Source organism: Manis javanica, chromosome 10, assembly GCF_040802235.1.
Source record: "Manis javanica isolate MJ-LG chromosome 10, MJ_LKY, whole genome shotgun sequence".
Taxonomy (NCBI): Eukaryota; Metazoa; Chordata; class Mammalia; order Pholidota; family Manidae; genus Manis; species Manis javanica.
The window spans coordinates 6,242,745-6,261,455 of record NC_133165.1 but is presented as its reverse complement, the minus strand read 5'-3'; the positions used below and the strand labels follow the sequence as shown (position 1 = coordinate 6,261,455).

Sequence of the window (18,711 nt, the reverse complement as noted above, 5' to 3'; positions counted from 1 at the left end):
AAGGAACAACTGGCCTCAGGCCATGGGAGTTGATTATAACCTGGATGGGCCCCTATGTAATGAGTTTACAGAGAAAGGGCCCTTGAATATACTTGAATCGGTATAATGAATGCTTTTAAGACAGTCTGGTTGTGGACTGCCTATGGCCTTTGGGGAAGTTGTGTCATTTCTATAATTGAATGCAAAAAGTTCTCCCTGCACCAGGAGAGAGACTGTTCCCCAGCTGTCAGGGGTGCCCACGTTGGAAGCCTGGTCCTACCACTTGCGTGATGTGTGATCTTATGTAGAAACGGCTTAGAATTTATGAAGTACTGCTGCAGGCCTGTCCCATAGAGTGTTTTATTTATTCTGTGCAATAACAGTAAGAAGGAGATGTTATTAGCAACCTGAATGATGGATGAGGAAACTGAGGCCCAGAGCTTTGGGTTCACTTGGCCTGGATGGCAACTGGCTAGCAACCAAATCAGGATTCCAACTCAGAACACCTGCTTCTAGACCCCATGTGTTGTTAACCTTTCTATGGGTTTCCAACTTATTAGGGGTATTAAGAGAATTAAATGAGATAGGTTGAAGCGCTTATGAAGAGAACTAAACGGGGCAGACAATTCAACCTTGACGGGAGTATCTAACAATTAAACACAACACGGAGCACCGGAGCCCAAGCAGGATTCCTGGCTCCTGGTAAACCCCCTGTAGCTGTAAACTCCAGCGTATTCATTTTTCATCTTCATCCAAGGCTCGCCCACCAGTTGTATTAATAATTCGTACACCTGTTTTGTTTGACACGCACAGTTGGCCGTTGTTTTGTTTTAAACCGAAGGCTGACACCCCCACACCGGGGAAACAACCAAGGTGAGTTTCGATTCGCTCTTAAATGTCCGTGGTTCATTCCACTGACTTGTTTGGAATAGGGGAACGAGAAAGGGCAGCCCTCTGAGCCGGCCAGGCAGGGCCCCTGTGGGTGGCCTGGGGCTCCACTGGGTCACCCCATGGCTCAGCTGGGCCGCGCCTACCCATGCCCCACTGGCGGGCGCAAGAGCAGCCCCGGGTGTGCAGAACGAAATCTCCCTCCGAGGAACCGCACCGAAGCAAAAGCACTCAGGACACCAGCTCACGTGGACCTTTTCAGACTAAGCTTTTATTTTTTGATATTACAAACCAGTTTTCTTTATTCACAAACCACTGTAAGTGATATAAACACTAATTTCTAAAGACAGATATACACATTTTCTGGGTTTGCGATTGCATGATGTGTGTGTTAAGAAGTCACTATATGCCACACATGATATTAATCTTTTTTTTCCCATAATTCATAATAGCAATAGTTATTTAGATAAATGAAAACATTCCAAATAAATACTGTCTTAAAAAAATCCAAAATGTTTGTTTACATCTCTGACATACATTTTAAAATGACTTATTGGCATCTTGGAAGAGTGCCTAGACAAAGATTCGGCAACATCATTTGGCACCCACTTGCTCTAAATGATTTTATTAAAACTACATACAATCATGGGGGAAAAGTACAGCTCATTGATGAAAATCAAAACTGCAAATTAATTTTACTTGAACCAACACGGTAAGAATTCTATGTTTCTGATTTCAAATACAATGCAAAATCTGGATTTTGAAATCCAAGGCAGTTGGGAGAAAGCTATTTGTTCTCCCAAGCCCCCCTGTTCTTTCTACTGTTCTGGCCTCTGGGGCAGGATGCCTTAACGTTTTAAGAAGTTGTTTTCTTTAAAAAAACGTCAACCAGGCATCCATTGCCAGAACATCGTTTTCAGGTGGGTTGGGGGTGGGGGATGAGAACGTCTTAGTGATGCGATAAAACACCCCCTCCACCCCACCCCTTCCCCACCCATGTCATTCCAGTGAAAAGAACTTTTTTTTAGGCTTTTGGCTGCTAGGCGGGGTTTCCCCCCTTCCCTTTCTTGATAATGATTATCTGTCTTAGATACCGAAGCTACAGAAACTTGGTTTTCGAATCTGGTGAAACTTTATTGATGGTTTAATTATCCAACTGATCTTACTTGCATGCACGTAAGATGACAAGAGAAAGCTGGACCACAGACACTTTTTTTTTTTTTTTTAGGTTTTGTTTGGTTTTGTTTGAAAGCAGAGTTGTTACAGCGGATTGGCAGGCCCACAGCAGTGAGCGGATCACGTACTAAAGTGTGTGCCACAGAGCCCGCACTGCACACATAGAGGTCTAACTATGGCAGCAGAACTACTGGGGGCGGCTGGCTGCTGTTTCTTTATTTAAATACAAAAACAGGAAGACCCGCGACAGATACCCCAACTTAGGTTAACTTGTAAACAGGACAACGTGGAAAGAGTTCAAACAGAAGAAGTTCAGACAAACTGCAATTTTTCGGCTGTGTCACTCTGGCCCTGCTTCCGAGGTGGGGGGGACTTTGTTCTTTGGGGTCGGAATGGGTGCACCTCCTCTTTTGTTTCCTTCTGACAAGTGTCCTGGGCCTTGGAGACAGAACTAAAGATACTGGTTCGAAATAATCCCTGGGATCCGGGGAGAATTAGGAGGGCAGGCTCTCACGGACTGAAAAATTGCAGATTGCTCACACAACACAGTCATGTTTCAAAAAGTACCAAGCTGATGAAAATACCGTGATTATCTCTACTCAATGATTGCAATACTTGTAAAATGCTTCTATAAATCCGAATATGATTATCATGTAATTCCATAAAAATTATACATCTGTCTCTAACAGGTTTTTGACTAGGCTAAAACTAAAGCTTCAGAGACTGTTTCTAGAACTTAACTCCACTGCACAGATGTAAATTTTATACATTTTTTTTTAACTGGTACAAAGAATTTAAGTTTTTATTACTTTCTTTTTTTTGGAAAAAAAGAAAAAAATAGAAACAGTGCTTTTTATCACCTTTTTATTAATGTTATTATTATTTTTTTCCCTCCCATAATATAAAAGTCAGCAATGATATCAATAATTTATTAGACTGGAAGAAATATAAAAAGAATGCTTGTTTGATGGCCTAACTAGCAGTTTTTTGCCTGAATAACTAGCGGCTGGTTAAGAAGCTGAATACTGCCGGGCGGAATGGTTTAAAGGGTGCGTTTGCACAGCTTCGTTCAACTTGGATGATTACGTGCTACGGGCGGTCACCCAGGCCCCCTGAACCCCGTAACCTTTGGCCTGAACTGCCAGTGAGTAACTTAGAACCGCGGACATATGATTGTTGGTGCAGTGGGTCGTTTAGATTCATCTGTTACCATCTGCTTTTTCTTTCTTGGCCAAATCCGTGCGCATCCCTCCTGCCCTTCCCCCTTTTGTAAAACAAAATAATGCAGATGCAGAAAAAAATGACTACTGTCGTCACTTGAGCTCTTCCCAAACAGCGGATAACCCCAGTAGCTTAACAGTCAGCACAGGTGATTCATCTGACATGAGTTAGCACTCTAGCCACAGCCCTAAACCAGTTTTTATTTCATAGCGAGCATCTCTCTAGGTCAACCACAAAAACTCCTACAGCCGGCGACCGAACTACGAAACCTTCAGAAATGAAAGACCCACAATATTAAAATACACAGAACAAAATATCTGAGGTATAAGATAAAAAATGTCATTTTTTTCCCCTCTTTTTAATTGTTTAGAGTGGCTAAAATGATGCACTACTGCATGTATTGCGTTACCCAGGCCTCAGAAAGCTTCCTTTCTCCCCACATTGGAAGGTTTTAATGGGTTTTGTCATTTAGTATGGAGCAAAACGGTTGTATCCCCCTCGGTATATACTAGCCTGCAATGAAGAAAGAACGAGACCCACATCATCAGCATGGCTCCTAGTCTTGGCATCAGTCAAGGGTGCAAAAGCATTCTGAAACAAAGCAATTTGAGGGGTGTGTTTTTTACATTTTCCTTTTGCAACATGGGGATCATCAAAAAAGACTAAGGTGAAAAATAGACACTCAAAAGCAATCAAAACGGAGGCACCCCCTACCCATCCCAGGCCATCCTTGGAGAACTAAAGACAGGGACAATCCGGACCTCCCCCAACAGCTCCTTACAAGGAAAATCCCTGTACAACCAAATTCTCTCGGCCAGTCCTCTTAGCTAAAAGCGCTCTGATACAGGCTGGACAACTGAAGGACCTGCACTGCCTCGTTCTGGGCGCTTGTCTGATTCATTAACACTACGCTGCGTCAGAACACCAAGCTCAGTCTACGTGCGAGCGGTTGAATGTAGGCAACTTACTGAATGTAGTGATTCAACTCTCTTTTCCAACACACGCCGCAAGTGGACGAGGTGTGGAGGCAGAGTGGGTGGATGCAGAATCAGGATGAGAATTTAAATCAACTGCTGACTTGACTCGGCTCAGCAATCTGTATGGAATTTGCTATACAGATGAATTGCTTGATGTAATGGAGCTTGTGCAAAATAATGTGTTTCCAAATCATGGCTGAATTTCTGTGACCAAGTTCCAGTGAATTGTCTGGCCATGGCTTTACGTGGCTATGAGGTGGCACTTAACTATTTCCTTTGCCTGAAAGTATTGGCCATTCAATTGAATGCCTATGGGGGCTTATTTTTAGGATAAGGACTGATATTCTTGATCCCAAGCAGAAAACTGCATGCCAAAAGCTTTGTAACGATTGCATACGCTCTCACGTGATGGGCACGTCTTACTGTACTCAAGAGTTCTAGTGCATAGAAGTTTGAACAAGTACAGGCAAATTCACCCCACCCACACCTCCCACTTTGGCCCTCCCCCCACCCCTCCCAAAACAAAAACCCAGAGCCCCCCAAAACAAAAGACAACCCCCAAACCCCAGCTGATTCCCTCTAATTCCTTATGTACTAGGCACACACACAAAGCGTGCCCCTCTCTCTATTTTCTTTCCTGGGCGACTATGACTTTAAACATGAATTGTAATAGGGGAGGAGAGGCAGTCAGATTCTCAGCTGCCTGACAGCAGAGGCCTGGAAGTGTGCAGCTTAGCTCCTCTGAAGTCTGTGCTGGGGCTGGAACCTTGGGGCTATGTGAATGAGCAGCAAGGGAGGGAAAAAAAAAAGAAAAAAAAAAGTTCTGCATTGACACTGCATTCCGTTAGTGATGGATTTAATTATCAAAATGACTAATTATTCCATTAAGGTAAGTGCTCTGCTAGGTGAGACTTGCAAAATTAGAAATATAATAACTTACATGCACTACATTGCCAAGAAATTAAGACATTTATCAAGTTTACTGGGAGGATTAATGTGGCATTTTGGCTGCTGTTAGCACAAGAGACAAATTCAATTAAGGGAAAGTGAGAGGACGTCAACCGTCACCCCACACTAAGGTCCCAGCTGGGGGAAGGGCAGGAAGGCAGGAGGAAGTGAGAAAGAGGAGGAACCGGTGGCACTCACCATGGCACCAACGCTGTAGGTGGGGGCTGGAGCAAGTGTGTGGTGGTAGGGGTCGGCAGCATAAACTCGTCCGTAACTGAAAGGCAAGCAGAGGTGAGGATGAATCCGTGATGTGCGATCACAAAGTCATGATAACAACCATTAAACACCAAATACCAAGACAGTGTGCAGGGGCCCTGCTCCTCTTCAGAAAGAAGGAATACATTCAACCCACCACATGATATGAGAAAAGTCCATCTGTGCACAGCCCATTATTTCATCCATTAACATTCACGTTGCTAGTGAGATCGATAGATAGATAGATGATAGATGATAGATAGATAGATAGATAGATAGATAGATAGATAGATAGATAGATAGATAGATAGATAGAGATAGATACACATTTTTTTGTTCCCTTCTCTCTCTCATAGAACATTTCTCTATTGCTCAGGTAGCTACCTGGAGCCAGAGGCAGATAGAACAAACAACCTGAAAGTGGCTTTACGAAGCCCAGTACCCACAAAGGACATGTTATACTCAAGAGAGATGGTCCTCTTCTCCTAATTGAGCTATCACCAGTCAAGTGAGACAAGGGAGATCAAAAAGGGTGAAGAGACCCAGCATCTTAGCATGGAAAGCACAAATGAATTCAAACAGAAGAATCCTTGAAGGGTTTGTGCAACCTTCCCCCCACTCAATAATGAGAGCCTGACTTGATTTTGAGCCTATCACCCCAGAACTTCTATCTCATCCATCTCTGGCCAGGCGCTTGGAAGGGGTACATTCAAACACTATTTCTTGATGACATATCCTCACCTTTGAGCATTTCTCTCTCTCTACCATCCTCCTCCCTCCACTGCCATGACTTCCACAGGCTTTAGAACAAAAACGAAGACGAGATGGAGGCCTGATTCATTGGATGCCTACTACGTGTCTCAAATTCAACAATGAACAAGTCAGACATTAAGCTCAGGGAGGTTAAGTCCTTTGCCAAAGTTGCAGAGCTAAAAAGTCAGAGCTGATCCTTGAATCTCTCAGGGAAACGTGCATGCTCTTTCCATGGTGTCAAGCACCTTTCCTTGAACGATCTGACAGATATCTTCTTGGAGGCTGAACATTGCTTTTTTGGTAATGAGCAAGGCTGACATGTGGGTTGGGTTAGGTTAGGTTGTCTGGAGGCACAGCCTGAAACAGAGATTCTGGTGCATGTGGTTTGTTGAGGTGCTTTCAAGAGAAGGAGAGATAAGCAAGTGGGTCAGAGCATGGGTACAAAGAGAGGCCCGGGTGTGGTCTGAGCTGGAGACTAGCTTCGGCCTGATCCTGCCAGCTGCACTCCAGAGACGATCCCGCCTGGAAGCAGGTGGGTTGGCTTTTCAATGCTCATGTAAGGTAAGTATTAGCTATGGGCTTCCCTGAGGATAACTTCTGAGTTGAAGCGACACTCTTTGGCAGAGGATAATTCTCTGAAGAAGGGAACAGCACAACTGGGGTGGGGACGGGTGTGCCAACCATTACATGGGATAAATGTCCATTATCTGCAGCTTTTGACTCTTGGACTTGCCTTTAAAGAATGAAGGAGCAAGGCAGGAAGGAACGGGTTGTGTGTCCTGTCATCCTTATGCTCACCTCCCACCCCCTGGAGTCTCACTTACATGTATTTTATTCCTCTCCTCCCCATTTTCTTTCCTAGCTTCTTTCTCCTAGTGGGTTGGTGAGAATGTACCAGATGGGTCTGATGTGGTCACTCACTCCATGGAGCCAGGGAGGACGTGGACGGAAGCCGGGGGACAGAACTTCTAACTCTTAGTTGGACTCCAAATGGAGAAAAACGTTGATTATACCAAGTTCTCCCCGGACGTGTGAACCTTCTCCTGAACCCGACTTGCCTGTTTCAAGGGCACTGAGTTCAAATAATCTAGATGAGGCTTTCAGCATCCTCAAAAGCAGTGATGCGAGTGGAAGTTTCTGTTCTGAGGTAACTCTCTCGGTGAAATGACAGAGAACTCCCATTTGTTCTTCACTCTTAGGGACACCCTTCAGTGGTTGGGCGCCACCAAACGGCCTTCAATCCAAGACTTTCCCTCTCTCTTGGAGGCAAAACTAATGTGAGCCCCAGACAGAGGGTGTGTGCAAACAAAAAGACGACTGCTGAAGGTTTTGAAGAAATCCTATCCGCATGGAGGTCACTCATGAAAATTGAGCCTCTGCCCACATAACTAGAAGTAGACACTAACAGAGGTAAGAGGGCGAGATGCACAGCTTTGATTTCCATTTCATGAGGAAATAAAGCCTGTCATGGGTCTAGAGAAAATCTGGTTGTATGAATGGGACAGAAGCTGCAAGGGGAAACTGAAAATCCTTGGGAATGTAGGAAGAAATGTCAGAACATCCCTTTAATGGTGCTCCTTTGACATGAGTATGGAGATGCAAATTTAGAGAAATTAAGTCCTTTAAATTTTGGGAATGGCTTTTATGGTGGCAAAACTTTTCTCTTTTGGGAGACAACGTTATTGGTAGACTGAATGTATTCAATGAAGATGTGGCTCCCGCCCTTTCCTTCCACGTACTTTATTGATAAATTGTTTGTCTCTAACACTGGGCAGAACTTCCGCCTTTGTGGAAAACCCCAGGTAACAAACTGGCAGTTTTCTCTTCCAAGGCAGAAGAAAAATACAGCAGCATGAACTGTTCCTCATACATGAGCAGGCTCCTTTTCTCCTCAGGGTGACCTCTACCTTCAGAATCCGATGGTTTTATTATGATTAATAAATTTCATTTCCACAGAGGAAAAGGGACCATGTCAGCTCAAACTGAAAGCAAGGAGGCTTCTTTTCAAATGCTAATTCCTAAACACACCCTTGCGTGGTACCTGGATTTAGACACAAGGTCATTAGGAAGATGTGGCCTGAGCCTTCCTGTTGCAGCAGATACGCCAGGCACATGGGTGCCCACTTGTTCTCAGAGCTGGCTAAGCACAGCCCGTGGGAGGCATGCCAATGCCCAAGCCTTCAACGGGAATGATGGTAAAATGTCCTAGAACCTCCATGTTCATCACCCTCTATGCCACCCATCCCCAGCCCAAGGGGACAGCAGCGCTATCAGGCCACGAAGCTCTCTGTGTCCCCACATCCCGTCTATCAGGAATTACAGATGAAACCCGACACGCGTCCACATGACTCCACTCATGCTATTTCCATCCTCACATAAGCCGCCGGTATTTCAGTGGAACCAAGTCAACAGCAGCCTTCAATTCTGTCTCTGGGTTCTCTTCTCACCTCTTCAAACCACCAGCCATCTAGGTCCATATCTATCAAATCTGTATCTATGTCTATCATCTATCTACATATAAATCTATGGAAATCTAATCACATCACTTCCCTGCTTAACCACCTCCAGTGGTTTCTCACTGATCTTGGAATAAAACCCAAACCTTGCAGGTTGTCCCGGCCCTCTTCCAGTCCCACCTTCCTCCCTTCCAGCCCTTGCCCCCTGTGCTCCAGGCCCCCCGCTCTCCTCAAAGCTCCTCGGACACTGCAAACCCATTCACCTCGCGGCCTTGAAACATGCCCACCCTCCCCTGAACTACTTTCTACATGTCCCAGATCGAGGGTCACCTCCCCAGAGAGATGCTTCTGTCCTTTCTTCATCATTCTTCCTTAAGCACACTTGCCAACTCCATCCCAGCCCTTCACATAACCTAGCACATCTTTAGTGATTTTGCTCACTGACGTCTCTATCTGGTGGTTTACCTCGCCCCTTCCTGGCATGTCAACCCCGGGGTGGGAGGCTAGGGCAGGAGTCTTAAGGTTGTTTGCTTTTTGATTGCCAGTGCCTGGAACACCACTGGCCACGGTGCAGGCGAACAAGGGCCCAGGCCAGTGCCGCCATGACAGCACTGCGGCCGGAGGGAGGAGAGAAGAGGAACGGGGGCCTGGGAAGGCACGGTGCTCAGCGTGAGGCTCTGTCAGCGCCAAGATTCTCCTGGATATGCTTTCTGAAGATTCTATCTGCTGCTCACAGAGACAGTCAAGACCCTTCAAGACACTTAGATAGGTTGGGCAGACTCTGGAGATACTGACTGTGTGATTTCACACTGCCCAGGGCAGTTCACAAAACACTGGCCATGTGGCCACAAAATTCATTAAAACCCTTTTTTAAGTTTGGCGGTTGCTGGGATTTACTGGGATTTTCATACACAAAGTTGCTGATAAAACCCACAGCTATCAGGCTTTGCGGTCTGGCTAATAGAGCATGCACCAGTTAGAGAATATATGTGGATAAAAATGGAAACAGTAGCCAAAAATGCGGGCAAATCTTCCAGGGGTCATGCACAGCAAGGACAATGAATGAGTCTCCATTCACCACGGAGAGACATGGGGCCAGTCATGTTGTTCCACCTCCACGGGAAGAAATAAGATTCCCAGGGACCTCGGGACACACAGCTCGGTTTGCCGCAACAGGGACAAAGTCCTCTTGAGAGTATTAAGATGAGAACTGCTTGAAAGTTCTGGGGAAGAGTTTGAAGAGAGATGGTTTAGCCAGGGGATGCTGCGGTTTGCTCTACTCCGGAGGAGCTTTAGACCTCGGCTGCTGAGGGGACCTCCGTGAAAATATAAGGCAATGACTTAGACATTTATAGGCCATGAGGGTGGCCAAGCTTTATGCTAAACGCTTCTCAAGATACGTATAGTAGAGGAACTAAACCCGTCCCATAACTCAAAACCACCATAAAACCTCTGCAGATGCAGCAAAACCTCCAAGAAGGAAGGACACCCGTAGAAATGGAATAAATTCTCCAAGATGAGCAATCTAGCGTTACCGCAACTTGACCCCGACATGGTTCAGCCCTACAGCTGCTCGCTTCCTCAGCCTGGAGCCGAACTGATCACCTTCACCAACCACTTATTTCATTTTTTTAGCCTCGTGATTTCCCCCCCACCCCTTCAGAAATAGGAGGAAAAGCTTTTTCAGGGTTCTTTAGCTTCTAAATGGGAAGTCATTGCATTTGCTGTTGCACATGGATGCCGGTCACACATCTGAACGGGGTATGAGTAAGTACACATGTGAATCCAACACCTGAAGAATCTGTAAGAACCAGAGCACACCACCCGTGACAAATCAGATGGGCTCATCGGTTCTCTGCCCTCTCAGTGCAATGCCAAACCTCTTCTGTTCTGAGTTCCAACAGAGCAGGTTTGAGATAGGAACCTTGATTCTGAGAGGGGACAGTTAGGTCTTGCTGTGGCCACGCAGTTCCTCCTATTCCCAAGGAAAGACCCACTCTCTAAGGCCAAACTCGGGGTCATCCTCCTCTTAGAGAGCCTGTTTCACCTTCTTGGGGTCCTGACTACTGTTCTACCCAAATCGCTACGAATTTCCCACCATGCTTTGCAATCCACATGGCAGCCCAGCCACCATTCAATCCACCGCGGGAACCACAAAGAGGGTTCCGTGTCTGTAGCCCTCATGGACCTTCAATGCCCCTGCAGGGAAGGTCGTCTCCTCTCTGAGCCAGTTTCTCGGGCAATGAATGGTGATGGTAAGGAAGCGGACTGGCTGTAGAAGGCTGTAGGGAGGTTGAGATGAGGGTTATTGGTTACCAACTAGTCAGCAACCAAATGTCCATTAGTTATTGATGATGGGCAAGGATTGAGAAGACTGCAGCTCTGGTCCCCTCTCTAATCTGTGTGGCAACACTCCAGTAAATCCCAGGCAGATGCACCACGAGTGTCAGAGCCCCTGAAGTGTGGTGATCATCTGAAGCCCTGTCTACTGGCATCCCCCTCACCTCATGCAAGTGGGTCAAAGACTCTGACAGGTTCACTAGCAGGGAAAGAAGAAGGTAGGTTCTGGGCTCTGTATCCCAGGCATGTTCTTCTGTAACACATACACACACAGACACACATGCACAACACTTTCACTCAGAGGCAAAAGTAAAACAAAGTCAGGGCACACCACCTACTTATCTGTTGCATATTTTAATTGCACGTCATGCTCCTCACTTCTAACAGACCGGGTCTTGGGGCGCACAAACTCTTTCCATACTCATTTGAGTAAAATGAATGAAACATGGCTCTAGAGTGAATGGTACCACTCAACAGAAATGTAATGAGCCAAAGATGTCCTTTTAAACTTTATAATAGCCACATTAAGAAAAGTAAAAAGAAACAGGGGAAATTTATTTTTACCTAATCTGACCTATTAAAATACTATCATGTCCACATGGAATCGACTTAAAGGTTATTAATGAAATATATCTTACATTATTGCAGTAAGGTTTTGAAATCTCGTATGTGTTTTACATTTGTAGCTCATCTCAGTTTGGACCATTTCAAGGGCTCCACAGCCAAATGTGGTTATTGGCCCCCATACGGCCAAGCAAGACTCTAGAAAAACATTTCCTATGTTCTCTTTATCATTGAAAGGGAAAAGATTATTGATTGATCAGTTCCATGGTTCCTACAGTGTGATCTGAGGATTCCTCTGTGAGAATTAGCTGGGGGGGTGGAATTTGTAAGAATATTGATTCTTACAAATCTCCAGGCCTATGGATATGAATCTCTGGGGCATGGCGAGAGGAGGAGAAAGTGGAATCTTCAGTCGTAGTAAGTTCTGCACGTGGTTTTGAAGCATGTTAATATTTGGTAACTGCTGTTCTATTTTACTTTTTCAAATTCTGCCCTGATTTTGCACTCCTTCATCGGGGCTAATTCAGAGCTATCTAGATATCTCTAATTTTCATAAGCAAAACTCTAAGAAACATTGTATTTTTATAGGGTAGGGCTACTGCATGTAACAAGCTTTGAATGATGCCTAGTACACAGTAAGTGCTCCATAAATGCTATGATGATTTTTAAGTTCCTTTGTTTAGAAGTTCTCTTAGCATCCCGTACACCCCCTGTTCTATCTAATACACATCACATTTAATGGGGAACAGACCAACTAAATACAAATCAATTTGCTGCATGACACCTTTGCTGAATAATCAAATCACCAGAATGAAGGAAGACAATTAGAGGAAATCTGCTGAAGGATCAATTAGAGGAATGGGAATCTGGATATTTCTTCTAAATATTATCTGTAGTCTTAGTGCAGCCACATGGATGTGTGTGTGTGTGTGTGTATGTGTGTGTGTGTGTGTGTGTGCGTGTGTGCACATGCTAGTTATGGATAGAAGGATGATGACCCCTTCTGTGACCCTCAACTTGACAAATATTGCTTCCAAATTTACTTAATAAAGTGCATAGCAGACTGTCCCACAAAGCATGCTTTTAACAGCTTTTGTAGATGTGTTCCTTTGGGCCAAGGCTTTTCCGCAGACCCCCACCCTTACCTCACATGTCATGTCCATGACTCATGAAGCACTGGGAGTGTGTCCCCAGCTTGGCTTCCCATGCCACCATGATGACCTGGCACTGGGGAGGTGGCAGACTTCCTGCTGGATGGAGACCCAGCTTCCCTAAAAGCACAAGATGCACACATGCTCCCTGGGGCAGGGGCAGTGGGGAACCTGGGCTCTGCAGCCTAGATAACGCATTCAAAGTGTCTGGCAGGTTGCAAGAATGGGCCGTCCCCCTAGGTGATGCTTAGTCCCTGATTTTCAGCAAAAGAAAGATGTTTGAAGAATTGACCTAACACACTGTGCTTGTTAACCCTCTGTCTCCCTGGATACGCAGAAAGCTCCCTGACAACGCATCCCCTCCCTGCATCGCTCTGTTCAGGCGCCGAGGCCCAAGCACGGCACGCGCACCTGTGGAAGGTGTGTGGGCCACACTGAAAACTCCCAGGGCAGCAACCCTGTAGAGAACCATTCACTTTCCTTGGGTTCCCTGAACATTTGAACAACTCCGCCCTCATCTCACAAATACTAATTTTCTAGGAGCCAGACAGCCAGCTGCAGAAAGTGGGAGAATTGTATCTGGAGAGAAAAGTCAGCATCCCAAGGCCCAGATGAAAAGAGCACATGGGGAGCAGTGTGGTTCAGTGGAAAGAGCCTTGGCATCAGACCCACTACAGTGTGACTTTGGGCAAGTTACCAAGCCTTTCTGGGCCTGAGCTTTTTTTTTTTCTTAACCTGCAAAATGAGGATGATAGTAACACCTACCTCACAGAGCGGTTAGAATAAATCATATGAACATGTGTATACATACATATATGCATGCACATACATGATTTTTCAGACTGGCTAGCACACACAGTTTGTTCAATAAATGACAAGTTACTACCAGCCCTTGGGGAATTCAGCGAAGCCCATGTGAGGACAGTTACTGAAGGGAGGAAGGATTTCCTTTCTACTGTGACAAAAGCCTTCGCACACCATGGAAATAACTGATCCATCCTTGGTGCAGGAGGGAGGGTGAGGACATGCAGTACAAACCGGACCTTGTGAGTTTCTAACCCACACCAGCATATCCTACATGCTCTCCCATCAAAACAGCCCAAAGCCAACCACTTGTCAGCTCTTCCCCAGCACTGTCCCAACCCAGGCCGCTGACGCTCCCCAGGGTAAGAGACTTCTTTCTGCTCTTGCTGTGTCATAATCCAGTCTCCACAAAGTGTCTAACTCAGCATTTAAAAAAAATGTCAGGTCAAAGCAGACCTTCCAATGAGGACTTCCTAACCACATGTAGAACAGAATTTCAAATGGTTTCTGTAGCCCCCAACTGCTAATTTGTTCTGACCCCTGGCTATCTTCCTAAAATTATCCCTAAAACTCTCTCCTGTACTTACATGGTGTGGCCACTGTGGGTCAATCCTGCTATGCTTGGACACGTCAAGTATCAGCCACAGGGCATTTGAACTTGCTGTTTATCTAGCCTGAAATGCTTCCATTTCCACAGTTACTTACCTGGCTTACTTGATTCAGGTCCCCGCTTGAATGTCACCCTTGCAGAAAGACCTTCTCTGATTCCTGAATCTACAGTAGCCTGTGTGCTACTTTCTACCCACCCCTCTGCTTCTGCTTTGTGATTCATTATAGCTATTGTATAATTTTATATGCACGGCTATTATATGCTTATTCATCTACATGTTTGGGGTCTGGTCTCCACTAGAACAGAGGCTCTCCTCCCAACTTATTTAATGCTATGTCCCCAGGACTTAGGCCAGTTGCGGATACAGAGCAACGACTAAATACGTATTAATTAGCTGAAATGAATTTCCAGCTGCTCTGGCAAAATAAGTAACTTGCTTTTCAACTACCATTCTTGCATGAGCACCACAGTCTACAACCACCGGCCAGTCCTGGAAAAGCTCCAGGGGGTCACATTGGCCAGGAGACCTCGCATCTCAGAAAGGAGGAGCAACTTGCCCCTTCTTCCACCTCTTGCAGAAACCAACTCATCAGAGGTTGGCGATGTCACAGAATGAGAATTATCTGAGTGTTCAAGAGGGATGCCTCAGATGGTGGGGGTCCAGTCCTGCTGTCACAAGCCAGTCTCCAGTGACACCCATGTAAACATGCGTCTTTCACATGCTTTGGGGCAACTCAAACAAAATAAACACCAAATGACTAGCCCCACTGCAGGAGCCCTTGAGTTAAAAAAAAAAATGAATTCCCTTGTAAGCAGTCTCATAACCCACATATGCAAATGAAAAATATCTCTTGCATGTGGCTAACAAAAGCAGACTGTTCGGCGTCCTCTACGGAAGACCCAAGTATACATTGCCACTTCTCTTTTGGGGACACAAAGCAATATCATTCCGTGCTTCTGTTCCTATTGTTTGGTCATTTCCATCTCAGCATCTCTACCCAGAGCCACAGACAAAATCATCCGGCCAGCTCACCCCTATAGGCAGCTGTGTATGCCAATCACATCCGTAAGGGAATTTCAGTTATAAAAGCCACTGCACCCTCGAAACTGAGATTTTAAGCATCCTGATGATTTCTTTCTTTGTTTAAAAAGAGAGAAGTTGCCGTTTGCCAATCACTGAAATCCAGCAGCTACCAGGATTTAGCAGGCTTAACCTAAGGAGAGCTCCACACAGTTGTGCTGTTTGGAATGTGGGTGCCCTAGATCTGTCCAGCATGTGGGAGATCAAGTCCTGGAAGACTTCATGGAAAGCAGGAGTCACAGCCTTTGCTGACCGACCAGTTCTGAGTTTTCATTTTTTTGCTCTATGAGGAGGGTGGATTGGCTGAGAGATAATTCGACATTTGATGGATGTGGGTGTCTTCTTTTTCATGCTTGATTCAAAATTCAGAGTTCAAATTGAACTTTATGAAGCATATACCGTATGATTAATATGGCCATCAGAGCAACAGGATCTCTCTCAAACTGAAATTTGATCAATAGCAATTCATTAAGAATTTACTGAGCAGCCATCCTGAATCAGGTAGGGGAGGTGAGAACACTCTAGCTCAGGCACACTTTCATGATCTGCAGCCCCTTTTTTAGGAATATTGCATGTGGACCACTCGTTACAAGGCGGGGTTCGTTACATCACGGGACAAAATCAGTATCTACTTTTTAGGTTGTCACTTTGCAATGTTGGATCTATGATGTCAAAATATCTCCTAAGACACATTGGAAATGCATACAATTTAGCAGGGAAGCTAGAAATTCTGGAATGCCAGCATATCCACGAACGATGTCTAGTAACATTTTAAACCAACATTCCTCCCCACCCAGGCAGTGTCCCCTCCCTTTTGCTGCATGTTTTGCTCTCCAGGTTTTGAAAATGTTCAATGACTCTCATACCCCACGTATGTTCCTCTGTCACACTCAGCAGGGCAACTCTCCGTCTTCTACTCGTAGGCATTAGTGAGGTATATAGAGGTCACCACCTCTCACGGGGACAAACAGATATATGAGATTAGGGGTTGATGAAATATACGAGATTAGGGGTTGATTAGGGGTTGATGATGATTAGGGGTTATATAGAAATGGAGTAAGCTGTGGTTTTAAATTATGAGCATGCCTATCTCTTGGATTCCCAGGGTAAGACTTTAAACCATTAAAAATCTTGAGACCTACTATATCGACTACTAGAATGGAGAGGGCTGGGGACATGTTCCGGGCTCTCAGTTCCTCCTTTCCTTCACTCTCCCCAACGACTCCAAGAGGGAAGTGAAGAATTAGCCAATAAGCCTTTGTTTACTGCTTTGTTGATAAAATGTGATTGGTAACAGATGCACTACTGGTGAGGCTCAGTTTACCGCAGGCTTTTGAAGGTCATGGCACATGTAACTACATGGGGGTGTGCTGACAAGCCCTCCCTTTTTGGCTAAAAGCAACACAGTGGTAAGATCTAGTAATTGTTTTGGTCACAATTTAGGCTAAAAGCAAAAAGAATGAAAAATTAAAAACTCTATTGTTAGTTAAGGCACTCAACTCTCTGGACATTTCATCAAGTAATTCCATACTAATGAAAAGTCCAAATATGACTTTCTGAACCCCGTCAAAGCAAAAAGGCAGGCATTATTTTGATGGGCACATCATGCAACGTAGGCAATTTCCATTTTCCAGGGTCCTGATTTCAAAAGTGGAAGACTTTGTCTCTCCAAATACTGCTACTTATAATATGTTTTAAAAGAAAGGAAATAGAGGTTCTTTAACTAATAGAATGAAGATTTCCCTCTTTATAAGACAAAGATCACTATATTCCCCAATGCCTTTAGCTTTATGGATTCAGTCTTTTAGGGCCTACAATAGATACCATTCATTCCATAAAGAACCCAGAGTTCACATATAAATCTGTGCGAACCCAGGCAGAACATGTCAACAAACATAGAAGTCACACGTCTGTGTCCCGAATCTGCCCTATTTGTGTCTTAACATAAGAGCACCGCTTATAGCATAAGATTGTATTGAGGCTTCATTCAACACAGCCTCACTTTTCTGGATTATGGATTATTAAAACCGGGAATACAATATCCAAATTAGTAAAATGCCTAACATCTTTTTCGACAGCAGAGCCTAAAGGCTTCAGCTCTACTCCAAAGATATAAGGACTTCGTTTTCTTTTTTTAACTAAACTTTCTAGAGTGACCAACTGCAGCATGTGAAGGAAAAAATAAAAAAGGAAACTGGGGCTGGGCTGGATGTATCAAAAAGTAGCGAGGTTTGTTACCTGCAGAGGTGTTACAAGAAATTTCATCTGCTGCAACGAAGACGAACTGATTTCTGGAAGAGAAGATAAAATTCACAATACTGCTCGCTCAGGGGGAAATGTGCTCTCTGCCAATTGGTTCGATGTATTCAGATGAGGGGAGGGGAGGGAGCTGCATTTGCATGGATATTGCGAGGAAATGTGTGGGTATATCTCCGACGTAGAGTTTAAAAAGACCATGAAACAGGCATGCGGGGGACCTTGTGAACCAAATCATGGTGATGTTGGAATATGGACCATGTACAGCTGTTGCATGGGAGTATTCATACTATGTGTTACCCAAACGTTGTGCCAGGACATGTTTCTAAGACAAGGGCATTTCAAACTGCTTTTCTTTGGGTTTCTATGCTAAATGGTGATCACATTTTTAAAACTATATGGACTATCTATTAGGAAGAAGAGTGTACTGCAGCTAGCTAGGGGGAAAAAACCACGAAATTCCAGACTTAATATTATAGAATAATAGCAAAAGTTTTTTTTTAAAAAAAGGAAAATAAAAGAAATGTTGTCATTTCAAAAGAGAAGGTTACCTAGTGTCATGTTATAGATACTAATTTCCTCACCAAACTAGGCTAGCTTCATAAAGAAGGTAAGAAAATTCATCCAGTGAAATAAATCCTATCTTGCCAAATTATTTTTAATGATACAGTATTTAAAAGAAAATAAACATGGAAAATGCTATTTTACTTTGGCATAGTAAAATCCAGAAAGATGATAAAACTCTCTTAAGATGTTTCTCCGGCGGTGGCATTTCCACAATGTAATGCATTCTAATCAGAAGCACTGTTTATTTCTCTAGAAATAAGGATGCCTGTGTCAGGCAGATTATAAAAATGTCCGAACAAGAATTGTTAGGTTCTTACATGCCTCTGAAGCGGCTATTCAGCAGCGTCCAGTTATCATTTGTTAGATTTTACTCTGTACATAAATCATCAAAAAACAAGACAAATGGATTTTTTTTCGGTCTTAGTTTGATGGGCCTTGTTCAAAATTTTCAATGCTTCAAAAAATATCTAGTGATTGGGTATTTCTTAAAACATCTTAAGAAAGTTTTACTGTTGCAAGAGGTACAGCCTGGAATATAAACTGAGCTACCACTTGAAAATTCCCTGGAATTTAACATTCAGTTGAGAATTCTAGTCATTTCCACACCACTGAAATCAAAACAAAATTACACGTACTCTGAGAATGGTGTTTATGTTTCTCTTCCACATAACAAGAGTCACAACTA

General features: G+C 44.3%; 1 protein-coding gene across 37 annotated transcripts in view; it reads right to left on the bottom strand.

Moving 5' to 3' along the window:
- Nucleotides 1-1,118: 1,118 nt before the first annotated feature.
- The window catches only part of RBFOX1 (RNA binding fox-1 homolog 1), a 1,840,194-nt gene continuing 1,822,601 nt past the window's right edge, over nt 1,119-18,711 (bottom strand). For 14 of the 37 annotated variants that reach the window (XM_073214707.1, XM_073214703.1, XM_073214706.1 and 11 more), the window contains 2 exons: nt 5,388-5,463; nt 1,119-3,855 (listed from right to left, as the gene is read on the bottom strand). In XM_073214707.1, the coding sequence (XP_073070808.1) occupies nt 3,733-3,855; nt 5,388-5,463 (199 nt within the window). In that variant the 3' untranslated portion in view covers nt 1,119-3,732. Of the gene's footprint in view, nt 3,856-4,781; nt 5,015-5,387; nt 5,464-17,441; nt 17,495-18,711 lie in introns of those variants that run through there. The other 23 variants (XM_073214694.1, XM_073214693.1, XM_073214695.1 and 20 more) reach the window with 11 other exon arrangements.